General features: G+C 53.2%; 1 protein-coding gene across 4 annotated transcripts in view; it reads right to left on the reverse strand.

The window, feature by feature from the left end:
* Nucleotides 1-689: 689 nt before the first annotated feature.
* The window catches only part of PLA2G6 (phospholipase A2 group VI), a 60,186-nt gene continuing 35,220 nt past the window's right edge, over nt 690-25,655 (reverse strand). For 3 of the 4 annotated variants that reach the window (XM_049626343.1, XM_049626342.1, XM_049626344.1), the window contains 10 exons: nt 22,036-22,144; nt 20,663-20,827; nt 18,684-18,762; nt 16,097-16,260; nt 14,380-14,530; nt 4,045-4,181; nt 3,500-3,654; nt 2,205-2,372; nt 1,649-1,722; nt 690-1,464 (listed from right to left, as the gene is read on the reverse strand). In XM_049626343.1, coding sequence (XP_049482300.1) covers nt 1,320-1,464; nt 1,649-1,722; nt 2,205-2,372; nt 3,500-3,654; nt 4,045-4,181; nt 14,380-14,530; nt 16,097-16,260; nt 18,684-18,762; nt 20,663-20,827; nt 22,036-22,144 — 1,347 coding nt within the window. In that variant the 3' untranslated portion in view covers nt 690-1,319. The remainder of the gene's footprint in view (nt 1,465-1,648; nt 1,723-2,204; nt 2,373-3,499; nt 3,655-4,044; nt 4,182-14,379; nt 14,531-16,096; nt 16,261-18,683; nt 18,763-20,662; nt 20,828-22,035; nt 22,145-25,655) is intronic. The other variant, XM_049626345.1, reaches the window with a different exon arrangement.

A 25,655-nucleotide genomic window follows, 5' to 3' on the forward strand; every position in this document is an offset into this window, starting at 1 on the left:
TGGGCTGGTGGGCACGCGTGGATGGGCCGTTCTCTTAGGTCACCTCCTCCTCCAGGCCGAGCTTTCCCCAGGCCCCGCAGGGACCCCTGGCTATGGGGGGACCCCCGCCCTCCCGTCTGCCCACATTGGGCCCTGTCCAAGTTAGAGGGGCCAGAGCTGCGGGGGTGCCCTCCCCCAGAACCCTCCCCGACAGACCCAGCCCCTGAGGCCAAACGTACCAGTGGGCATCGCCGTTCTCTGGCCTCTTCTCTACCCCAAGCCGCTCACACCCGCACTTCAAGGGCTGAGGATCCCGCATCTGCCAAAGCCTGCCCAGCCCCTCTCATGCTGGAGAGGCGGTACCACAAGCCCCAGAGCCACACAGACCCGGGCCAGACCTTGTCCCTCCACACTGGCCGTGTGACCGTGCCCAAGCCCCCTGCCCTTTCTGGGTCTCATCCCCTGCCTGCCCCGGCAACTGGGGCTCGTCCTCACCCCCCACCGTGGGCAAGTGGACTTAGCTGCCGCCTCTGAACACCCTCACGGCCTGATTTGGGGGGGCCTGGAGCAGAGAAGTAGTATCCCCAGGGGAGCCCGGAAAACAGCATTCATCCAAGGGGGCACAGGAAGAGGACAGTCAAGGCTGAAGGGAGCTGGTGGGTGCGGGGCCCTGGGGGACTCTGAGCACAGTGCACACAACACAGGTGAGCTTGAATCAAACCGTTTATTTCAGTTAAGGGCAGGCTCTGGATCCCCGCCCCACCCATCAACCACCTCGGGTCGGGAGGAATAACCGAAGTCACAGAAGTGACCTTTGAGAGCTGAGGGGAGCTCGCAGGGTGGGGCAGTTCCGAGGGGTGCAGGCGGCTGCATGTGTGTTGAGGGCAGAGTCGGCGGGGCTTGGGTTTCCCTTGCTGATGGGTGGGCAAAGGCCTGTTTCTCCAAGCCCCCCACCCCAGGGAAGAGGACAGAGAGTGGAAGGGGTCTTGGCATCCCCCCTCCGCCAGGGGACCTGGGAGAACGCCTGGTGTCTGAGCTAACAGGGCTGGGGGCCCAAGCGTCAGTTGTCCTTGGCAATCAGGGAGAGGGCCCCAGTGAGGCTCTAGGATTTCTAAGCGTGGAATGACAAAAAGTGCCAGAAGGCGGGGACGGTGTGGGCAGGACCCAGGACCAGCCTCAGGCAGGAAGCCCAGTGCCCTCTGAGGCCTGGTCTGGCTGGTCTGGAGATGCAGAGCCGCCGAGGCCCAGCTCTGCCCAGTGGCGCGCTGGTTAGATGTCACCTGGCCTCTCCATCAAGGGCTAGGTGGGTGGGATGGGGTGGCGGGGGGTGCCCAGCGGCCTCACGGTGACAGCAGCAGCTGAATGAGCTTCTGGAACTGTTCTCGGTGCTCATAAATATAGACCTCAGTCTCCCACAGGGCATTGACCAGCACTGTGTCGCTGACCTCATCCAGCATGATGTCAGTCCCCAGCTGGGGGTTCAATCTGTCCGGGTCAAGGAGGAGGGGGTCACCCCACGAGGCTCGGCTTGGGCTGGGGACGAGAGCTAGGACTGGGGAGGGCTTGGGGCACGGAGCAGCCGCGTGGGGAGAGGGGACATCCACACCGAGGGCTGGGTGGGTTAGTTCACTGGGTCTGGCCAGGCCGGGATACGGGGCTGAGGCCTCACCTGAAATACTGGATGCCGACCATCTCACACCAGGCCCGGGCCCGGTCCACGGCCCGCCCATCCGGATCCGTGCACTGGCAAGAAGCAGTCTGTGTGAGCGTCCTACACACGCTGTACCCACAGCGCCTGCCCAGGGACCCCCAGGTTCTAGTCTGGCTTAGCCGCTCCTCGGCAGAGTCCCCCTGCCTGGTCTGGCTTAGCCACTCCTCGGCAGAGTCCCCCTGCCTGGGCCGCAGTGACTGTCCCAGCTGTGTCACACAGGGGCGCGGTCTGAGGTTTTCTCAGGTGGTTCAGCAGCCCCTGACCGGGGTCAGGGGGACAGGCTTTTGTCCGTCTGATATCCTGGGCTTCCGCACGGGGCTGTGTTTGAAGGGGGGCTGTGTTTGAAAGCCCCAGGTGTAGGTGGCCACTAAGGGTCCCTGCCAGCACTGAGACTGAATCAGGAACCCCCTCCCCTGGGCCGGCTAAAGAGGTTCAACGGAGCCTCCCTGACGCCCCGGGTCCCAGGGGGCTGAGATCCAGAGGGGAGAGGACATGGGGAGGGGCCCATACTCACACAGTCCACCACCATCTTGCCCAGTTCCTTGGCCCCGAAAACAGTCTTGGCCAGTTCCCAGGGGTTGCTGGGACGGAATACGTCCACACAGGTCACGGGCACCTGTGGGGACCTCCCTGTCCCCAGAGAGACCACGATGGAGAGCTTCTTCACCTTGCCTTCCTGGCCCTGTTGGGGAAAGGACAGGGGTAGTTGGAGGGGATCTGTCCACCGGTGGACCCTTCCCCAGGTGGCAGAACCAGAGCCTGTGCTGTCCTCTCTTCTGCTCCCCAACAAGCTCCGCTTCCAACATGCTGGGCAACCTTGACAAGTCTCCCCGCCATCCAAGGTCCTCATCTGCAGTAGGAGGCGACTCAGACAGAGGATGACCCATGACCCTCCCCAACCAAATCTTTGAGCCCTTCCTCCTCCAGGACGCCTGCCCTGCCCGGTCTGGCCGCTAGAGGGCGCCTGCTTCTCGGACCGCCACCCCTGTTGTGTCACCCAGGGGCTGCGTTCTGGGCTTCCTGATGACCACAGTGAGAACCACAGCAGGCAAGGATATGGCACACTAGGGGTCAGGCACCGTCCTAAACATTTTACACAAAAGCGCACGGACGCCTCATGACAGTCCCCATGCCGGTACCACCCATCCCCCGTGCAGTGGCTAGAGCGAAGCACAGGCAGAGCCAGCGTCCAGACCCTGAGGCCATCTGGCTCCGAGGCCTGAGCCCACGTCTCGGCACCTCTGCTGGTAACACACGGGCCTAGCCCCGCCTCTGCGCTAAGGGCTAAGGCCCACTTCTGTTCCTCTGGGTCACTGACTCTGCCCGGTCTCCTCCCTAGAGGTCTCCTCCACGGGCCCTTTGCAAGCCCCCAGGTCTCCCAGCACAGGCTATCCTCTTCCTGGGCTCCTGCGTGGTCCTCTATCTCAGCAGCCCAAACCCCTGGAGGGGCGTATCCTTGTTTATAGATAGCCCTGCTTATACAGGGCAAGCGTGTGTCCCCAGGCTGGGCAGGGTAGCCAGCACCGAGGCAGGCACGGACCACTCTGCCTGCTGCCCACTAGCCGCCCTTCACCACTCGGTGCAGACTGGGCCTCAGAATCCCTCTGATTAGCACAGACCTCTGGGCAGACACAGCCCATCAAGCAAGTTCGAGCGTGAGATAAAGCTGCCGTCCAGGGCACCCACGAATGAGCACGAAAATAAGTGCCATCTGGTCTCCTAGGAGTCTGTCCTTAGTAAGATTTGCTGAAACAGGGGTGGCTACGGTGGACGGTCACGTCCAGCCCCTCTGACCCGCGGCGCTCTCACCTTGCGGATCATGTCCTGGTTGTACTCATGGATCTCGGTCATGGCGTCCAGCGTGGGATTGTTGGCCAGCAGCCCGCCGTCCAGGAAGCGCCCGTTGGGCCGGAAGTAGGTGGGGGCTGCCCCACTGCTCCGGGCAGCTCGCCACACCAGCTGCTCTGGGGGTGAGGGAAGAGGGTGGCCCAGTGGCACGAGGGACCGGTACAAACCCATGCAGTCCCAGGGTGCACGTGCCTGTGCGTGTGCGGGTCTGTAGGGAGAGGTGGAGAGGCTGGGGGCTCTTCTGAAGCAGGACCCACAGGCCATGCTCTCTGGCCCCGCCGTCCCGGTGGAAGGCAGGGTGCAGCTGAGGACCTCCAGGGGCCTCCTCCAGCCCGAGACTGGAGAGCGCCCCGGTGCGGCCTGCCCTCAGCTGATGAAGACTCCGGGCAGCGTGAGGGATGGTGGTGGGCTGGGGGTGCCCAGCAGCAAGCCTACGACTCCCACCCACCACCCCGCGGCCTCTCAGGCCGACTGTTTCCCACGGATGCGGCAAACATAGTTTTCACCTGAGGGCTGAGTCGGAGGCTTCAGGTTAATGTTCTGGCTGAAACGAGGTTCCCGTACACACTCCGGGGCCTCGTAATTCCGGAAGAGGTGAAGCTCAGCAGGCTGCCGGTCAGACAGCGTCCCCGTCAGCATCACCCTGGAGAGACACGAAGGGCAAGACAGCTGAAGTCCCTGACTTACCCACCCCTGAAAACCCACGTTGGCCGTCTGCATCCGAATCACTGAAGGCCTTATCCTTGGACCCATCGGTCCTAGTTCTGGGAGTTCATCCTAAGACATCCTCACGGACGCACGCAAAGCTGTCAACAGCGGCATCGGTGGACAGAGAAAACCACTGGAAGCAGCTGAAAGGTCCACCAACGGGATGGTCCGATGCATCGTGGCTCCCCTACTCCGTGGGCTCCGTGTCACTGCAGAACGACCGAGGAAGCACTTGATGCACTGATAGGCCGTGAGCATCACGGTTTACAGTAAAGTGCGAAAAGTAAGGGTTAGACCGGTGCGCGTCCTATGCCACCATTTATTTGAAAACAAAACCCCAAAAATTGATGATGTGCCTATTGGCCTGGTCAGAAGGACCCATGAGCGGAGCCTAGGAGCGATGAGCTGCCTCTAGGGCAGGGGACAGCTCGGTGGCTACAGCTCACAGACAGCAGTGGGAGGAGACTTCTCACCGTGTCACCTTTGATAACCTCTTCAACGTTCCACTGTGTGAGTCTATAATCTATTAAAGACTCTTACTTGTCTCAGACAAGACGAGCATCCTTAAATAGTGCAGGGAGTGTGGACTGGCATAGCCCCCTGGGAAGCTAATGTGTACTAAGATCTTACAAATATCCTGGCTCTTTGATCTGAGAATTCCATTTTGGAAAATCTATCCCAAAGGAATAATCTGAGCTACAGTAAGAGCTTCTTGCAAAAAGCTATTGGTTGCAGTGTAATTATTACAGTAAAAAATGGCCCGGTCTGAGGCACCTGGCTGGCTCAGTCGGAGGACTGTGCAGCTCTTGATCTCAGGGTCATGAGTTCGAGCCCCATGTTGGGCATAGTGATTACTAAAAAAATAAAATAAAATAAACTTGGGCGCCTGGGTGGCTCAGTCGGTTGAGCGTCCGACTTCGGCTCAGGTCATAATCTCACAGTCAGTGAGTTCGAGCCCCGTATCGGGCTCTGTGCTGATGGCTTGGAGCCTGGAGCCTGCTTCCAATTCTGTGTCTCCCTCTCTCTCTGCCCCTTCCCTGCTCATGCTCTGTCTCTCTCTGTCTCAAAAATAAATAAAAACATTAAGAAAAAAAAATTAAAAAATAAATAAACTTAAAAAAAAATAAACAGTAGCAAGAGAAGGGGTAAGTAAATGTTTTGCACCCACCCCAAATCGTGCCAGCCGACTAACAAAGAAATAACGTTTGTTATGCTGTAAAAACAACAACACCACCACACAGGAAAGGGGACAAAAACTCTGCCTCTGCATAGGAAAAATATACTAGTTTTTCATTTCTGGGAATACTGTGGAAAGCTTATTTGAACAACCTCCCCACTGAACAAAAAGTGAAATGCTGGAAAAATTACTTTTAAAAATCCCCTTAGGGGTTCCTGGGTGGCTCAGTCGGCTGAGCATCTGACTTCGACTCAGGTCATGATCTTGCCGCTCCCGGGTTCAAGCCCTGCATTGGGCTGTCTGTTGTCAGCACGGAGCCCACTTTAGATCCTCTGTCCCTGTCTCTCTGTCCCTCCCCATGCTCTCTCTCTCAAAAATAAACATTAAAAAAAAAGAGTAAAAATAAAACACAGGAGACCTGACAAGACAGAAGGGAAATACCAGGGTAAGCTCTGAGGATAAGCAAAAATCCAGAGAAGTAAGTGAAGCATAGACCTAGGTTTGACCTGAGGCAGATACCAAACTCAGTACATTTGAGTTTCAGTTTTGATGGCTTCATGGGACTTGGGAGACAAAAGTCAAAGCCCAGGGCCCACCAAAATTTCAGGGTCTAATGGGAGACCCCCACATTAGGCTGGGACCCCAAAGGACTACACTCTTGGGTAGGGGTGAGCCAGAAATAAATCTGCCCCTTTCCCACCTCAGAGCCTGTGAAGAAAGTTGCTTTGGCATTGGATAAAAGAGAGAGAGAGAGAAATTCCTGAAAATGTATAACCACAAGCTAATCCTCCTGCAGATTTGTGGTCTAAATTCATATCACCTCGGGGAAGTCCTCAAACTTTATGTCAAGAATTTAGTTATAGTGGCATTAGATGGTAGGGTACCTAGTACCTCGAAGACACAACACAAAACAATCTGGAGGGAGATACTTGCATTCTAGGCCTCATAGAATCTAGTCATATTATATTTCAACACTAAGGAACACCACACAGTAAAAAAGGGAGGGGAGGACACACAATGAAATAAAACATCATAAATGAAAACCAGTATAAACCAACATAAACAGTAAAATATACCTATAAAGACTGCAGCTATTTGAGTCCTTGAACACAGATGATAAAACAGCTATGCCTACAATGTTTAAAGACATCAAAGGCAAGTGTGATAAAATCACCAAGGAATAGGAAACTATCAGTAATGACCCAGAAGAACTGAAGAAGAACCAAAGAGAACTTCTAGAATTAAAAAATAAAAAAGCAACAGAATTTTAAAAAATCAATGGTTAGGTTAAATGGAAAATTAGATAAAGCTACAGAGAGAATTAGTGAATTGGACAACAGGTAAGAAGAAATTGTCTGGGATGTAACACAGAGAGACAGAATGACAGAATATACAGGAGAAATTAATAGAAACAGAAGACAGAAAAGGTCTAGCACATGTTTAATTGTAGTTCCACAAGGAGAGGAGAGAGAAAATTAGGAAGAGGCAAGGGTTGAAGAGATAACAACTCAGGATTCCAGAACTGAATAAAGGAAACAATCCAAAGATTCAAGCCTAATAAATACCATGCAGGTTAAACTGGAAGTAATTCATATCAGGCAGAAAGAAAGTGGTCACAGATGGAAGTTTGAGATGCAAGAAACACTGTAGAGCAAAGATGTAATACACACACATATGCATACACACACACACACACACACACACACACACACACACACACACAGAGCCAATGGTGTGCAGAAGCCAGCTCATACTGGCTTGTGAGAACCTATTGCTAACTCCCACAAGGTGGTTATTAAATGGTTGGTAACTTGAAATTGGCCATGGTGGGAGTGTTCATGCCATGGGAATTAGCGAACACTACAAATCAGGACTTTTTCCCCCCAGAGATCTGGTTTACCAGCACACTACTGGGTAAGTCTAAAGGGTAAATCTAAATGAAAACCAACTTCAAAAGCTAATAATAATGTCTTGTGATGCTTAAAAAAAACAAGATGGAATTAAATTATTTTAAAATCCTTGATTATCTGAAGGGAGGGTAATGGTATCAATTAAATTTAGGCTTTCATAAGTAAAGTATTCACTAACAAAAAAAGAAATGAGTTCACAAACTTGAAACTATGGTGGGGAGAAGTATAATGATCAAAATTATTCAGCAATTCTAAAAGAAGGTAAGAAAGAGAAAAGAAATGGAGAACAAAATAGGATGGCACATATCATCCCAAATATATCAGTAATCATATAAATAAAAATGGACCAGCCATATGAACTATTAGATTAACCACATGAACTTTCTGATAGTCAAATCAATCAACTAAATCAGACTTAACTAGTTGACTTAAATCAATATATTACTATGCATTTAAAGCCTATAAATGGACTAAATGCTCTAGATAAGAACAAAGAGTAAAAGACTACAAGTAAAAGTACAAAAGATATCTCTAAAACATAAGGATTCAAAGAAGTTTGAATTAGAGGGTGTGTACAGATCTACCACACAAATATAACCAAAGAAAGCTGATGTCACTGTATTAGTATCAGGACAAAACAGGCTTTAAAGCAAAAAGCATTCCTAGAGGTAAAGAGAGCTGCTTCATAATAATAAAAGATACCAGTCACTAGAAAAATACACAAAAATTTAAATATACATGCACTTAATAGCATTGTGTCAAAATATTAAAAGAAAAATTGACAGCACTAAAGGGCAAAAGGGCAAGTTCCCAGAGTAGGAGATTTCAACATGTCTCTCTCAATAATCGATAAAAGAAGTAGACAAAGAATTCTTAAGGATATGGCAGATTTGGACACTTATTTTATTTTATTATTATTATTTTTTATTTTAGAGAGAGTGCACATGTGAGTGGGAAAGAGGGGCAGAGGGAGAGAGAAAGAGAATCTTTTTTTTTTTTTTTAATGTTTATTTATTTTTGAGACAGAGAAAGACAGAGCATGAACAGGGGAGAGTCAGAGAGAGAGGGAGACACAGAATCCGAAGCAGGCTCCAGGCTCTGAGCTGTCAGCACAGAGCCCGATGTGGGGCTCGAACTCACAGACCACAAGATCATGACCTGAGCCGAAGTCGGACGCTCAACCGACTGAGCCACCCAGGTGCCCCAAGAGAGAGAATCTTAAACAGGCTCCATGCTCAGTGTGGAGTCTGACACAGGGTCTGATCCCACAACCCTGGGATCATGACCTGAGCCAAAATCAAGAGTCAGACACTCAATCGACTGAGCTACCCAGACACCCCTGGAAATTTTCAGCAACATTTCTAGCCGATATGACTTGATCGATTTGTGCAGTACTTGGTGCCCAATGCAGACTCCATATTCTTTCAAATTAGATGTGGGACATTTATAAGAATTGACTGTACAAGTAAGTCCACAAAGCAAGTAATAACAAAAATACAACCGGAGAATTCCCTAAGTTTAGAAATTGAGAAGTGTAGTTTTAAGAACAGAAGGTTAAAAATCAAGGAGTTAAAAAATAACACTGAAATAAAACCAAAGAGAGTGCAAGGAATAAAAATAAAAGCAGAAATACATGAAACCAAAAAGCACACACAAGAGAGAACCAATAAATATCCAAGAATTGGTTTTCTGAAGGACCAGTCCAATGGAAAAGCCTGTGGCAGAACTGGTAAAGACAAGAGAAGGTGTACATAATTGGGACTGAAGGGCCCATCACAGCAGATGCTGCAGACATTAAAAAGATAATAAGAGAATATTCTAAACAACTCTAGGCCAATGAATTTGAAGATCTGATGAAATGGACATATTCCTAGAAAAACATAACCAAAACCAACTCACGAAGACATTTAGAAATTCTACCACTAAAGAAATTAATCCCATCATCAAATATCCTCCCCGAGGGGCGCCTGGGTGGCGCAGTCGGTTGAGCGTCCGACTTCAGCCAGGTCACGATCTCGCGGTCCGTGAGTTCGAGCCCCGCGTCAGGCTCTGGGCTGATGGCTCGGAGCCTGGAGCCTGTTTCCGATTCTGTGTCTCCCTCTCTCTCTGCCCCTCCCCCGTTCATGCTCTGTCTCTCTCTGTCCCAAAAATAAATAAAAAACGTTGAAAAAAATTAAAAAAAAAAAAAAAATCCTCCCCGAAGCAAACTCCGGGCCTTGGTGACTTCCCTGGCAAATTCTACCAAATACTCAAGGAAGAATTAAGTCTTTCTTAGACCAACTTTTCCAGAAAATAGAAAATGAGAAACACTCCCTCAAAACCAAAACCCAGCAGCCCCCAATGGGAAAACACACGTCCCGCTCACTCGTGAACATGGGATGCAAAATCTAAACAAAATATTATTAGCCAACAGAGCCCCCCAGAATTCTCTCTGTCCAAGGCACCAGGCATTGAGAGCGGGATCTAGGAAAGGTACCTGTACACCCCTGTGGATAGCAGCGTTATCCACAATGCTCAAAAGATGCAAACAGCCCAAAAGGCCATCGACAGATGAACGGATAAACACAGTGTGGTGTATCCAGACAGCGGCGTGTTATTCGGTCTTAAAAAGGAAGGAAACTCTGACAGGTGCTACAACACGGATGAAACTCCAGGATGTTATGCTCCGTGGAAGGGGTCAGCTGCAAAAGGACAAATATTGTACGGTCCCCTTACAGGAGATCCCTCTAGAGTCATCAAAATCATAGAGGCAGAAAGTTGAACGGCGGTTGCCACGGATTGGGGGAGAGGCCAATGGAGGGGTGTTTAACGGGAACAGAGTTTCAGTTTTGCGGGATTAAAAAGTCTGGGAGGCCAGCTGCATACCAGTGTGAGTCTGCTGGGCACTTAGTCAACTGTACCTCGGACGGTTCAGATGACGCATTTTATGTTATGTATACTTTACCACAATTCAACACTGTAAAATAAATACGTGGTATCCCTAAAAATGGGTAATTTACAGTAGCACGAAACACATGAAGTACCTGAAACAGATACAAACACCCCATTGTGCTAGATCTCGACAGAGAAAATTATAAAGCCACGGGGAGACACTTCAAACAAGCGGAATGCTTTCCTATATCCTCTGATTGGAAGGCTCCGCGTTTTCAGATGTCATTTCTCCCCCCACCCCAGATAAACGTACAGATTCAATGCGATCTTAATCAAAATCCCAGTAGGAGGTGATATTCTGTAGAATTTGACGATCGGATGCTACCATTTCCGGAAGCACAAAGAGCAGCAAGTAACCCTTGAACCTCACATTGTGTGCCGCGCATGCTTTTACATAGTAACTTTTTTCCTCCTCCTGGAAACCCCACGAGGCAGGTCTACATTATTTCTATTTTTGAGAAGAAACTTCAGGGCATTTGCTGCTGCTCCTCCTCCTCCTCCTCCTCCTCCTCCTCTTCTTCTTCTTCTTTAGTTTTATTTATTTATTTTGAGGGAGAGAGAGTGGGGAAAGGGCAGAGAGAGAGGGAGAGAAAGAATCCCAAGCAGGCTCCGCGCTGTCAGCAAAGAACCCGACGTGGGGCTCGATCTCTCACGTACGTGAGATCATGACCTGAGCTGAAATCAAGAGTCAGATGCTTAACCAACTGAGCCACCCAGGAGCTCAAAGCACGCGCTCTTAACTACTTCTCTATGGTGTCTCTAAGAACAGTCATGATACCCTTGGGGACGGACAAGGTGGGAGGCCTTGCTCTCCCAGATACTGGGAAAGTTGAACAACGGGAAAGTCAGGGCATGGGCACAGGGACCCAGCCCACGGAACAGAACACAGAAACAACCAAGCAAGGACCCCCGAGCCACCTCTGTGGAAGCATGGCCTGCAGAAATGGAGGGAAAGACGGGCTTCTTCACAGGTGAGGCTGGGGAAACTGCTTGTTCATGTGGGAAACGTGAAATTGGGTCTCCCCTGATACAAAACCCAGCTCCAGGTTGATAAAGCCCTAAACGTGAAAGGCAGATCTTGAGAGATTTCTGAGCTGACAAGAAAATCGCTCCCTGCCTCAAGGTTAAGGAAGGGTTCTTGAACAGACATAAAAAGCACCAGCCATAAAAAGAAGAACATTTATAAATTCTACCACATTACGAACATCCGTTCATCAGGGGCACCGGGGTGGCTCAGTTAAGCGTCCAACTCTTGATTTGGGCTCAGGTCATGATCTCATGGTTTGTGAGTTTGAGTCCTGCATCAGGCTCAGCCCTGGTCGCTCAGATTCTGCTTGAAATTCTCTCTCTCTCTCTCTCTCTCTCTCAGCCCCTCCCCTGCTCATGCTCTCCCTCTCTCTCTCAAAATAAACAAATAAACTTTTTAAAAAATCCATTCATCAACAAAACGCTGTAAAGAGAATGAAAGGTCAAGCCACAGAGTGGGAGAAAAGATTTAAAATCTATATACAAGATTTCACATCTATATACCCATCAAAGGACTAGTTTTTAGGATATAAATATCACTGGGACACCTAGGTGGCTCAGTCGGTTGAGTGTCCCACTCTTGATTTTGGCTCAGGTCATGATCCCAGGGTCACGGGATCGAGCCCCGCCATCAGGCTCCACACTGAGCGTGGAGCCTGCAATTCTTTCTCTTTCCTTTTGCCCCTCTCCCCTGCTCACGTTCTCTCTCTAAAATAAAATAAAATAAATCATTAAGAAGCTTCTTAACCCCTCAGGGATATGGGTTTGAGTCCCACATTGGGAGTAGAGATGACTTAAAAATAGATAGATACATACATACATACATAGAAGCCTCTTAACCCCCAAATCCCACAACCCCATTTTACCAAAAATAGGCAAAACATCTGAACAGGAACTTTACAAAAGAGGAACGCAAACAACCTCTAAACATATACAAACGTGTTCAATCTCCGCAGTAAATCAGGAAAATGAAAATTCAGGCCACATGGAGACACCACCTTTCACCACCCCCACCCCCACCCCCGGATTTGTAAAGATAAAAACGTTTGATAACAACCAAACATAAACAAGAATGCAGAGCAACAGAAACTCCCAAACATGGCTTAATGAGAGAGAAAACAGAAACCGCACTTTGAAAAAAAGAGTTGGTCAGAATCTATGAGCTGAAGCCATGCATTTTCTGAGAGGTGGAGACATGTACAGCCGTGGGTCAGAAATCAGGTCCGGAGGTGTTCACTGCAGGACTCCTCCCCAGAGGTCCAAAGTGGAAACAACCGAAATGTTGATGGAAGGTACTGGGAGAAGCAAACTGGGCATCGCCGTCCAGGGGAGTCCCCCACGGCAATGGAAATGAATGCAACACAGCTTCGCCCAGCAGCGGGGGCCACGCTGACAAAATGCGGCATGGACGGAGGGGAGCTAGAACATAAAATGCGTCCGTCCAAGCCCAGAGACAGGCAAGACCCAAACCACGCTGTTCAGGGCTACAGTCACAGGCGGTGAAATTGTACAGGAAATCCACATGACCGCAGTCAGGAGGACAGTGCCCCCAAGCGGCAGGGCGGGGTTGTGATGGGGCTGGGGACGTGCTCAAAGGGCTTTTGGACTTGGCTGGTGGTTACGTGGGTGTTTGCTTTCTAATTATTCACTGAACTGGTTTATGTACTTTTCTAAATGTTCTATTTCACCATAAGAAAAAAGAGCAAAAATGTCTAGGATAAAATATATAAAAATGTTTTAAAAAGTTATCTTTGGGGAGCCTGAGTGGCTTAGTCGGTTAAGCGTCTGACTTCAGCTCAGGTCGTGATCTCACGGTTTGTGAGTTCGAGCCCCGCGTCCGGCTCTGTACTGACGGCTCAGAGCCTGGAGCCTGCTTCCGATTCTGTGTCTCCCTCTCTCTCTGCCTCTCCCCTGCTCTTGCTCTGTCTCTCTCTGTCTCAAAAATAAATAAAAACATTAAAAAAAAAATTTTTTTTTAAACCAGTTATCTTTATGGGGCGCCTGGGTGGCTCAGTCGGTTAACTGCCCGACTCTTGGTTTTGGCTCAGGTCATGATGTCACAGTTGGTGAGATCGAGCCCCACTTCGGGCTCCACGCTGACAGCACAGAGCCTGCCTGGGATTCTCTCTCTCCCTCTCTCTCTCTGCCCCTCCTCTGCTCTGTCTCTCAAACTAAGTAAGATTTAAAATAAATAAATAAATAAATAAAATAAAAACAAAAATAGTTATCTTTTGGGTTTTACTACGTGGATGAGATTTTCCTCCTTCTTACTTTCTGTATTTGCCAGATTTTCTTAAAAGACTAGGTATTATTCTTAAATGGAAAAAAAGAAAAAGAAAAAAGAAAAAAAGCTTTATTATGAAAAGAAATCCTCCCTAAATTTCTAGGGCCTTGCTGATATGTTACTTCCTCCAGGAAGCCCTCGTGACCACCTTGCCCTCAGGCCCTCAGTTCGTTCTCTCCCCCTCTCTCTCTCTCTCTCTCTCTCTCTCTCTCTCTGACAGTCAGCTCATGAACACTTCTCAATGCCCTGCTCTGGGGCAGGCACTGTGCCAGATGCTGGGGGTGCAGAAGAAACACACGGCCATGTTTCTGCCTCAGGGAGCTCTAGCCTGGCGGGGAGACAGGCAAGAAACGGACGAGAAAGTAATTCTGGGGTGGGGAGTACTACAAAGAAATAGCTGTGCTGCAGGCTCTTCTGGAACTTCTCAAGCACGGGCGGCCCTGCGTGGCTGTCGCTTTTCAGGTCAGTTACCTCCCAACCAGCCTGCAAACGGCGCACCAGCCTTTCCGCCCGGTGGTTGCACCTTTCACGCCCCACCGCACACATGCGATGCCTGGGGCAGAGCCCTGCTCAGCAAAAAGGTCCTGAGTGTATGGTGGACCAGACGCGACCCCCTCGGACCTGGGGTGACAGTGTCCGCCATGTCCTCCAGGAGCCCCCGGTTCACTTGGGAAGAAGCGTCTCGCCTCCCCGGCCCCTCAGCTTTAACCAGACCAGGACAGGGAGCCCTCGGCCCCGCGGGGGAACAGCCGAAGGGCTGCCTAGCCGGGGCCACGGCCACAGCACTCCCGCTGAGGAGCCTTACTTGGGTTTCTTGACGTCGGTCATCTTCGTGTGCTCCCCAAACTCGCGCTTCAGGAACTCCTCCAGGGGCCCCGACTCGTAGGGCCGCGAGCCTCGGAACACCTCATCCTTCATGCGAAAGTACATGCTCCGCATGTAGGCCATGGACTTGCCTAGAACAAGATCGGGGAGACACGAGGGCCACGCCCTGACAGCCGCAGGACCACGGTGGCCGGCAGGGGATGGCAGGAGGGGACCGGATTGGCTCAGGCACTACCCAGGCTTGGGCTCCTGGGCCTCTCCTGGGAAACTTCCCGCAGAGGCAGAAATCTCCTTCAGCAGCCCCGCGGCTCTGGGCCTAATTCTGTGTTCCCAACTTTGTATTATTTTCCTTAGAGAGGACCCTGAGAGTGTAAGAGCTTGTAAACTGAATCTAGAGCCACCTCATGTGGCTCAGAACAGAAGGGCCACCCCTGTCCTGTGGGCCTCTGAGGACAGCCAGAAGGAGCAGGCCGCACCTGGGCTGTGCGCGCAGAGGGGGCTGCGGAGAGGAGGGGGCCTGCCCGTCTGAGACTTCTCAAATCTCTCCCATAGCCCCTGGGAGTCTAAAGAAGGAAGTGACCCTTTCTGGACGAGGCCAGAACCTCCGCCGCGGACCTCTGCCCCACCGAGCAGAGGCAGATCCGAGATAGCTTCGCGCTCATGGAAGGCACAACTGGAGACCCCGAGAGGGGATGTGGGCCCCCTGACGCTAGCAGTTTACTGACTGATAATCCTCCTCGTCCCGGAGGAGCTCGACGGGACGCTGCTCTCGGCCACCGGCTGAGCAGGCTGCCCCATGTCCCTGACACTCTGAACTGCTGGCCTGCGGCCTCTTCACACAGTGAATACCCAGGTACTTGTGGTTCCCCCAGGGGACTGGGGCTCCCGGAGCTGGAGCCTGCACCTGACCCACAGGCCCTGCCTGGGGGCAAGAAGGTCCTCTCCTGGTGCCTTCAAGACATGGGCGGGGGGGCGGGGGGCGCCTGGAGAGCCTGGAATCCGCCAGGCACTGGGGCAAGGACGGCAGGTTAGGGTGCCGAGGCAGAGGACAATTGCCTGGGTGGTTGCTGGCTCTGGGAGGGCCCCCCACAGGCAGCCCAGCTTGAGTGGAGACAAGAACTACCCAGAAGCCTGTCTGGCATGCAGGGCGCTGCGGTGCAAGGCCCTGTGGCCTTGGGAAGTGCTGGGCTGAGAGTCTAGGGGACCGTCCTAGCCCCAGTAACCCCATGGGTGGGCTATGTGACTTTGAGTCACCTCTCCCACCGGGGCCTTCATGTCTCTGGGGGTAAAGTGAGACGTGTAGGCCGGGGCTCCGGCATTCCGTGGCTCTGTGGCTCCTCCTCCCTGAGACCATCCACCATCGGGATGGTTTTCCTTATTTTCAGCAGGTTTTGAGGCCCTGAGGTGCCTGCCTCACAAGGCTATGGGCAGGAGTGGTGGAGGCATAAAAATGGAAAGGCAACCAGTTCTGTCCTCCGTGGAGGGCAGGGCACCATGCCCCTAGCCTGCCTCCAAGCCCTTCTCTTTCGAGCCTCAGACCCCAACACCCTCACCCGCCCCACAAAGGGCTTACAGGCCTCCCCGTCCCCGGTGACTCTCTTTGCAAAGCCCTGAAAAGAAGCTGAGCCCAATTTGAGGGCAGATCCCAACCGCCCCCCCACACACCCTGCCCCCACCGCCCCCGGGGCCGCCCTCACTGTGCAGAATGGCCAAGGCCAGGATGCCTCCAGTGCTGGTCCCCGCCACCCAGTCAAAGAGATCCTTGGTGGCGACGCCCGAGGCCTTCTCGATGGCAATGAGGAGCTGGATGATGACGAGGCCCTTCACGCCCCCTCCGTCCAGGCAGAGCAGGTGGTCGTGGCTGTGGTGGGGACAGCAGCGGGAGAGAAGAGCTCCAGCGGGAGAGTTAGAGCCCAGCTCCTTATGTGGGTCTGTGTCCCTGAGCATCTGTGACTGTGTGAGACAAGGCCCTGTGGAGCTCGTGCTACTGGGCTTTTAGGGGTGTGTGTGGGGGGGGGCGGGGGGCAGGTAGGGGGAGCGCAGTCAGTAAGGAAATAAACATATAGTATTTCAGGAGGGGGAATGTCACCTCAGCAGACACCTGGGTCTGTCTCTCCCACTGGGTTTTGGTCGGGCCTAGATTCCCAGTCGGGGGCCTGACCGGAAGCAGGTGCCTGAGAAAAGTCTGTCTGAATTAAACGAAGCTGGGGGAAGGGCTCTCCTGCAGCCAGGAACGGTGGTGGAGAGGGAGGAGGGGGGCAGGGAGGAAGCACCATCTCTGTGCCAGGGGCTGTGAGGGGCTTTCACCCGCATGAATTCACTTAGATGTCCCACACCCCTTGGAGGCAGACGCTCCCTGCTACCCCTGTGCACGTCTGGGAAGGAGTGAAGCTCAGAGGTTAGGTGACCACCCAAAGTCACGAGATGGGGAAGTGATGTGGCCGGACCCAGACAGGGATGGGGGAAGGGGAGGGTCTGCTGACTCCTGAGTCACCTGCTGGGCAACACGACCCGACACGTCTCCCTCGGTCCTGCCGTGCCCAGCTCCCTGCCCTAAGGCTTCCACTGTCTGTGCTCAGACTAGGAAGCTTCCGTCTGGTCTCCTCCTCCTTCCATCTCAGCGTAAAAGTCACCACCCGGAGAAGCCTGCTCTGATGCCATTAGCACCCTCCGGCTCAGCCAGCTCCTTCTCCACCCACTTTCTTGCTGTAGAGCCCTTCTCCCTCCCACAAGCAGGCGGTTTTCCCTCGTTCACTTTCTTCCCCAGTGGGTGGAACAGAAGCTTCCAAGGGCAGGGACTGCCCTGCTCCGCGCAGCGCTGCCTTTCCAGTGCACTCGGGAGGCGTCCGATGGACTAACTGGTGAATGAAGGAGGCCCGGGTGGCCCACCTCTAGGGTCCTTCTTCTGACAAGCTGCCCAGCCCCGCAGCAAGCCCAGAGCGTGGCAGGGGATGCTGGGCCGTCACTGGAGGCCTGCAGGGCCCATGACCAGGGGGCCAGGGCAAAAACGCAAGAGACCCTTCTGAGGATGTGGGGCTTACAACGGAGACGTCAGCCCCCAGGGAGCAAGGCTGAGCTATGAGGCTCGCAGCCTTTCGTGGGAAGGTCCCCACGGGGGTGTCCTGATTGTCGCCTCAGTCCCACCTCCAAGGAGAGTACTCAGGCTGCTGCAAACCATCTGAGTCCTGCTGGAGAATCTGCCTCCTCCCATCTTACTGGTCGGGACGTTACCCTCCTCAGCCCCTGTGCAGGTGTGTGTGTGTGTGTGTGTGTGTGTGTGTGTGTGTGTGCGCGCACATGTGCGCCTACATGCAGGAAGTTCATTGGGAGCAGAGAACTACAATGCTGATGCAGCAGGTGCACCCCCACGGGGCACGTTACACGGTGGCCTTGGAAACAAGTAGGACTTACCGAGGGGAAGCCAACCCTTCAGGCAAGGGGAGGCAGAACCACTTGCCACTGCCTGGCCCTAGGAGCAGGGACTGAGAGCTTGCCCTGCGGGGGCCGGCACTACTGAGGCAGCCGGGAGAGTGCCTGCGGCAGCAGAAAGGGCAGGAACTCAGCAGACGGGGGCTAGAGTCTCTGCTCCCACACTCATGGTGTGAGCTTGAGCAAGGCACTTCGCCTCCCGGGGACTCAGGTTCTGTCTGCGCGAAACAAGGATCCTAATCCCTCCCTAGGAAAGCTGTTAGGGACGTGGGACAGTCGCAAACGGAGAACAAGAAAGCAACTCTATCACGGAAAGGAAGACAGAGCGCAGTCGAGCACACACACGTTTGTGCTCCGGGAACTTGCCGCGCTGGCAGGCACCGCTTCTGAGGCCCCAGGGACCGCCCTCAAGGACAAAGGCCTCTGCTCTTTGTGCCCATCACGCAGGCCTGCCTCCAAGAACGGGCCTGGACGTACAGCAGGTGCTCGGGAAGTCCGCCCGGCCCACCAGCTCTGTGGAGGGAAGCAGGGCAGGGGCCAGGATGGAGCCAGAGGGAAGGAGGCTCAGCATCGCGGTGGGGATCTGGGTGACCTTCCCCAACAAACCAACACAAGCTCAGGAGGGACGGGACAGGCTTGCAGCCAGCTCTATCGTGTAACCCACAGCCCGCACGGTCCCTGATGAGAGAGCAGACCCAGGCTCTCCGAACACCCAGTCTCCTGGCTGTGAACTACAGAGGACACAGGCCACCTCATAGGGCTGTGGTGTGCACTAGACAACAGCCCCGAGCCTGCCGGAGGGCACCAAACAGAGGCCTGGTGCATGCGGTCCCCCTCCCTCCCTCCCCCACTTACGTCCGCTTCTCGTCCCTCATGGAGCTCAGGATGAACGCCGGCTTCCGGGCCCGGGAGATATGCATGATGTCCTGCAGTTCTGCGAGGCACAGGGCAGAGTGGGCTGGGGCCACGCAGGTGCCAAGCACCGCCCCCCCCCCCCCCCCCACAATCCCACGGGCCCTGAGCAAATCTGGAGCTGAGCCCTCACCCTGCTGGCCCTAGGGGGCGCACCTTGCCCCCTGCCACCAGGAAGGGCCCTTTGTCCCAAGACACAGCTGAGCCAGAGGCCACGGGCCCCTTGGGGTGAAACGGGCTCGAGGGTGGCCCCCTGCCCTGGGAAGCATCCCTCACCCCCGCCCGGCCACCTCCCAGATTCTCCGCAGTGCCTTCCTCCCAAAGCCCCAGAGCACAAGCACCCCTTCCGTGGCCGGTGTTTCCAGCCCACAGAGCACTTTCTCATGCATCGGGCAAGTGGAGTTGCTGACAGCCGCCGTCACCAGAATCCTTATTCCCAATTTACAGATGAGGCTCAAAGAGGCTACATAAACTCGTCCACGGTCATTTAGCCAAAAGGAGTGAGTCAGGACACTCCTTTCGGTTTAAACCCATGAGCAAAGGGAGATAACCGACCACTCTTCAGAGGCTGCTCGCCCTGATCCCAGGTCCGGAACTTTCCTCAGCGGCCTCTCAGACCAGCCGCACCCACCCCTCTGCCCATGTTCTCCTCTGGGCCCGAGCCCGCCCCCCCCACCCCCCCGGATGGACTGGCTGCCCTCCTGGCCAGCAGCTCGGCCCCAGGGGCCTGGCCCAGCACCGCCATGCCATCGGATTCTGAATGCCTCCCCACCACTGTGCAGAGTCTAGAAGCAGCAAAGCAGGAAGGCAGGCTGCAAGGCAGTGTATCTACCCTCACCAGAGCGGGTGGCCAGAGGGTGGGCGAGACAAGCGGAGACCGGCCAGGAGAGGCAGTGGCCAGAGTGCCAGGGGGAGGGTGGCCAAGGATGGTTCATGGTTCGGGCAGGCAGCTGAGAAGAGGCCACTAGAGCTACAGCTAACTCGGGGCTGGGCAGGCTCCGCAGCCCCTCCAGGCCCAGGGCGTTACCCATCGGACGCTGCGCCCCAGGCCCACCATCCAGCCTGGCGTGGGTGACTGCCTGCCTGTAAAATTGAGAGATAAAGACGGGGTTGGGAGGGGGGGCAGGTCCTAGACGGGGATGGGCAGGGGAGCGGAGAGGAGGAGCCAGAAGGACAAACTGTGGCCGCGGGCTCTGCTCTCCCCTGACTCCTGGCTAGGCTGGGCCATCCAGGCTACAGGTGCTGGTGTCTGCTTCCACAGCAGCAGGGAGAAAGGCCAGCTTGCCAAGGACTGGTTGCCGACAGCCCTATCCAGGGGACCCGGCTCTCACACAGTCTAGGCCGTGGCTGGGTCAGCCCACAGAAAGCCCAGAGACGGGACCCCATCTCCTTGGGGGCCATCTCCACGGGCACCAAGGTCACCTAGGGGCAGATGCAGGTTGCCTGGCCATGTTCAAAAGCCTGTAGGTCACCAAAGGGCCAGCAGGGGACAGACACACAGGCCCCAGGCCTGACAGAGACACAGCAGCACGGCAGACACACTCCTCATTGAAGCCAGAGGGCCAGGGGTGCCCGACCCCAACAGCACTCCTCACCGCCCCACCCTGAGCTCCCAGGGCACAAGAGGCCGAGACAGTCCTCGCCGCAAAGGTGCCACGGGGACGCCCAGACTGGAGACCATGTTCAGAACATCCTCTCAGGAGAAATGGACTGTGGCATTAGCCAGGGGCCCCTCTCCCCCCAGGCCTCTGGGCTCCGTGGGTGCTGGCTGCCTCCAGAGGCTGACGAATCCTGCCCCAACCTCCCTCGTTCCTTTCAACAACTTCTACCCTGGGCCCCGTTTCCTTCGCATCAGGACTGCTCCGATCCCAGTGCCTGGGGACCAGCTGGAGAGGAGGGAGTGTGGCAGGAAAGAGGCCTACCTAGGTTGTTTAAGCTGATCGGTGGGGGCTGAGATCTTTCCTGGGAGAACAAGGAGTGATGTGTCGCAGTGGAGCCCTGCTCCGAGGGGGCCCCTTGGGTGAGTGGGAGGCGGTGGTCGGCCCCTACGTTTTTCAGCAGAGTTAAGAGCGTCTTCCTGGTAACAACTAGTAAGGTTTGGGGAAGGGGAGATCGCACAGGATCACAAATGATGTCAACAAGCAAGTGAGAGGCCCCTCCTTTCCACACACGGTCCCCTCTCTCATCTACCAGGCGGCCTGGGTATGTGGGGGAACCGGGCGCCCGGGAGGCCTGACCCCACCCTGACAGGGCGTGCTGACTCCAGTCGCCTGTAGCCCAATAGTTTCCTGGGGCCCAGGGCAGGTGCTGAGGTCGACCACAGAATCTGGAAAGGGGTCGAGGTTACCCGGTCTGAGTATTTGGGGTCCCCCTCTTTCCCTTCACTTCTGGTCAAGAAAACAGGACTCCCCCCTCCATACACACATCTCTACAAGCTACCATGAACAGTCAGAAATCAAAAATTTAAAAACAGGAAAAAACAAAACAAAACAAAACAAAAAACCCACGACAATGGGGCGCCTGGGTGGCTCAGTCAGTTAAGAGTCCAACTCGTGATTCGGGCCCACGTCATGATCTTGTGGTTTGTGGGATCGCGCCCCGTGTCAGGGCTGCACGTACGGCAATTCTCAAAACTGCCGAATGCAGAGTCCCTCCCGGGGCTCGAAAGGGACGAGCCAGTCCGCGGGCATTTACCCTCATCTAACAGACAGGGTAACTAAAAAGGATGTTTTCAGGAAGTAGCACACACACACGTGCGCACACACAGTCACCTGCGCGCCCACGGCAGCCTCCACGGCTCCCTGAAACCCCCCGAGGGGCCCCGGGCTTCTGCTGAGGATGATCTTTCTCCAGCCCGGACGCCAGGGCTCACCAAGCGAGCACGCAGTGTGTGCCTCAAGCCCGCGTGCACACACACTCGTGCAGCGGGCATGCATCCACCCGCGGTTCTTCCTGCCAGTGGCTCCATTCGGGAATTACTTACTGCCTCCCCCACCTGCCCCCCCCCCCCGCGTCCTGGCACCCGGAGGTGGGATGAGGGCGGCACAGAAGGGGACACTGGCTTGGCAAGCCCCTTGGAGGGTCCCACCTACTGGGTATGGCCCTTGTGCTCGGGCACAGGAAGCTTCCCCTCTCTGCCTCCCAGGTGCTCCTGGAAACCCTACGCAGGCAGCAAGTGGGGTGGGTACGGACAGGATGCTGGTGCCGGGCTGCTGGGACCACCCCTCCTCCCCAGTGCATGCATCACCACCACCACCACCCCCCCAACTCTGGGACCGGAGTGCAGGGCACTTACGTTTGCTGATCTTGGAAGCTATGAAAGCAGGAGTCTCTCCGAGGTCATTTGGGGTATCCACCTCTGCCCCAAACACAATGAGGGCCTTGATCATCTCCACGTTGTCTTTCTGTTGGGGAAGAAGTGAGGGGGAAAATCCAACGGCTCAGGGAAAGGAAGAGAAAAAGGACGCCAGCCTCTTCCGCTCTGCCTACCGACTCGGCGGGCCTCTCACGGCACGGCAGAAGGTGCTAGAACCCTTCAGGTCCCCCACCCGTTTAATAACCCAGGCAGAAGCTGGAAGTGACTCACCCCAGGTGCCAGCCCCACCAGCTCCTGGAAGGAAGCAGTGCATCTATGACCCCCCGCCCCAGGGGCCACGGGGCCACTGAAGGGTCAGCTGCTGATCACTTTCAGAAGCAGCAGCAAAGGGTGAGCGGGGAAAGGGAAGGCTGTCTTGTCCATCAGGTCTAGGGTGCCACTTCTGAGGGGGTAACTGGGCACACATCCTCCCTGACGGCAACCTCCAAGGGCAGCTTGCCTCCAAAGCGCGTTAACATCGGAGGCTGGGCGGGGCAGGGCGGGCGTGGTTTCCCAGAACAAGCCAATCAACTGGCTGCCTGGAGACCTCGCTCTGGTCTTATCACCTCCCTCTTGCTGGGGCCTGATCTCCTGGCTTGGAGAATGAAGACTTGTGTCTAGAATGCAGTTTTCCAAATAGTGGTTCATGTACATTAGGATTTATACGGGCACTGGTGATTATGCATGCTTGAGTCATTAGTTACGCATTTCTGTCTTGGTTTCCTTCTTTTCGTGTCACTGGTTTACCACTTACGGTGGCGACAGAACATCTCCTTTGAAATAAATTTAAGTAAGATTTAAAAGCAGGCCAACTTAGGGGCGCCTGGGCGGCTCAGCGGGTTAAGCGGCCGACTCTTGATTTCAGCTCAGGTCACGGTCTCACGGTCTGTGAGATCGAGCCCAGCATTGGGCTCTGCACCGACAGCGTGAAGCCTGCTCAGGATTCTCTCCCTCTTTCTCTCTCTGCCCCTTCCTGGCTGGTGCACACACGTGCTCTCACTCACTCTAAAAATAAATAAATAAAAACTTTATAAAAATAAGTTGATAAAAGCAAACCAACTTAAAGAAATGATTGAGCACTAATTGTGCAAGTGACACATCAACGTGCCAAAAAATGTGAGGCCGGTCTGCAAGTTCCTGAGGTATGGGAACCAGTGAATGTCAGCAGTCCTCAAAGTGACACGTGTGCCCCCCCCCTCCTCCCCCCACCAAACGTGTGAGACCCTCTAGAGGGTTTGTGAGGTTCAAACTGTTTTCACAGGGACCTCTGGCTGGCTCAGTTGGAAAAGTGTGCGGCTCTTGATCTTGGGGTTGTGAGTTTGAGCCCCAGGTTGGGCGTAGAGATTACTAAAAATACATTAAAAAAAAAAACCTGCTTTCATAAGACTATCAAGATGGTGTTTGCTTCTTGCATTGTGTTGACTTTAGCACTGATGGCATAAAAACAATGATGGATAAAGCTCCTAGTGCCACAGCAAGACGGTGACACCGTTGTGGTGTTCTTCTCTGCCACTCACTAGCAGTAAAAAATCAACCAATTAACAGGCGCCTGGGTGGCTCAATAGGTTAAGCATCTCAGGTCACAATCTCATGGTCCCTGAGTTCGAGCCCCACGTTGGGCTCTGTGCTGACAGCTCAGAACCTGGAGACTGCTTTGGATTCTGTATCTCCATTTCTCTGTGCCCCTCCCCTGCTTGCACTCTGTCTCTTTCTCTCTCTCTCAAAAATAAATAAAGACATTTTAAAAAATCAGCCAATTAATTAAAAAGCCAGTCTCACTTTGGAATGCCCTTCATGAAGCAGTAAGAATGAATTTTATTACGATTTGACATTGTGTACCTGTGTTGTAAGATAGAGAGAAAGCCTGGGCATTTCTGTGGCATACCAGAGTACAACTGTTATCTTGAGGAAAAGCACGTAGGCAATTTGCTGGAATTGTGAGCAGAAGCACGCGTTTTTTTCCCCGGGAACACCATTTTTATTTGAGACCACGACTGACAAACTACGATTGTTCAGCCTTGGGTATCCAGAAGACGTGTTCTCAAAAATGAACGCAGTGAGCCTGGCACTTCAAGAAAGAAAAACATCTGACGATATTTTGTGCCAATGACAAAATTCAAGCTTGCAAACAAAAATGGCAATTCCAGAAAACTTGTACATGCCACAAGTGGGCTTGACAGCTTTGACGGCTTCCCCAAACTGAAAGGTTTTTCTGATGAGATCAGTGGGGATATTTACAAATGTGGGTTTTTTTTTTTTTTCAACGTTTTTTATTTATTTTTGGGACAGAGAGAGACAGAGCATGAACGGGGGAGGGGCAGAGAGAGAGGGAGACACAGAATCGGAAACAGGCTCCAGGCTCCGAGCCATCAGCCCAGAGCCTGACGCGGGGCTCGAACTCACGGACCGCGAGATCGTGACCTGGCTGAAGTCGGACGCTTAACCGACTGCGCCACCCAGGCGCCCCACAAATGTGGGGTTTTGATAGCGTCTGATGAAATGGGTCGCCATTTCTACGCATACATGGTGAACCGTGTATTTTCTAAGGAAATTTTCTAAGGAAATTTTCTAAGGTATTTTCTAAGGAAATTACGCATGGGTAAGAGATCCATGCCAAGTACAAGAGATACCGGTGGAATAAAGTGTTTAATGTAACAAAGTGTGAAAAGCTCCTGGAGATGGCTGCTCTGCCCACTGCAACTGACTTGTCAGAAACTACCCTTGTCCAGTTTTGGTGCAACATCAAAGAATATCCATGATTCTCTGAAAAGGTGCAACTGTGCATCTTTTCCAACATAGCATTGGGAGGCCAGATTTTCTTCTTATCCCCCAACATATATTCAACAACATATTGCAAGAGAATAAATGTAGCAGAAGATAGGAGGCTCAGTATGTCTTCTCTGAGGCCAGGCATTAAAAAGATTCACAAAGATGTAAAAGGATGCCAACTCTTCTGGATTGTTCTTTGTTTTGGAGAATAAAGTTGTTTTGCCTAAAAATGTTATTTAATTTGGCTAGCTTGTGATTGGTGAATTGTTATTTTTAAATGAATCGATATTTTGAGGGGGACCTGGGTGGCTCAGTCCGGTAAGCGTCTGACTTCGGCTCAGGTCATGATCTCACAGTTCGTGAGTTCAAACCCTGTGTTGGGCCCTGTGCTGACAGCTCAGAGCCTGGAGCCTGCTTGGGATTCTGTACCTCCCCCTCTTTCTCTGTCCCTCCCCCACTCATGCTCTGTCCCTCTCTCAAAAATAAGCATTAAAAAAATTTTTTTAATAAGTGAATTAATATTTTGAAAATGTCTTATGTTTAAACTCCAATCTATGGCCAACAGGCACATGAAAAGATGCTCAACGTCGCTCCTCATCAGGGAAATACAAATCAAAACCATACTCAGATATCACCTTATGCCAGTCAGAGTTGGCCAAAATGAACAAATCAGGAGACTAGAGATGCTGGAGAGGATGTGGAGAAACGGGAACCCTCTTGCATTGTTGGTGGGAATGCAAATTGGTGCAGCCGCTCTGGAAAACAGTGTGGAGGTTCCTCAAAAAATTAAA

This window comes from Panthera uncia, chromosome B4, assembly GCF_023721935.1.
Source record: "Panthera uncia isolate 11264 chromosome B4, Puncia_PCG_1.0, whole genome shotgun sequence".
In the NCBI taxonomy this organism is placed as follows: domain Eukaryota; kingdom Metazoa; phylum Chordata; class Mammalia; order Carnivora; family Felidae; genus Panthera; species Panthera uncia.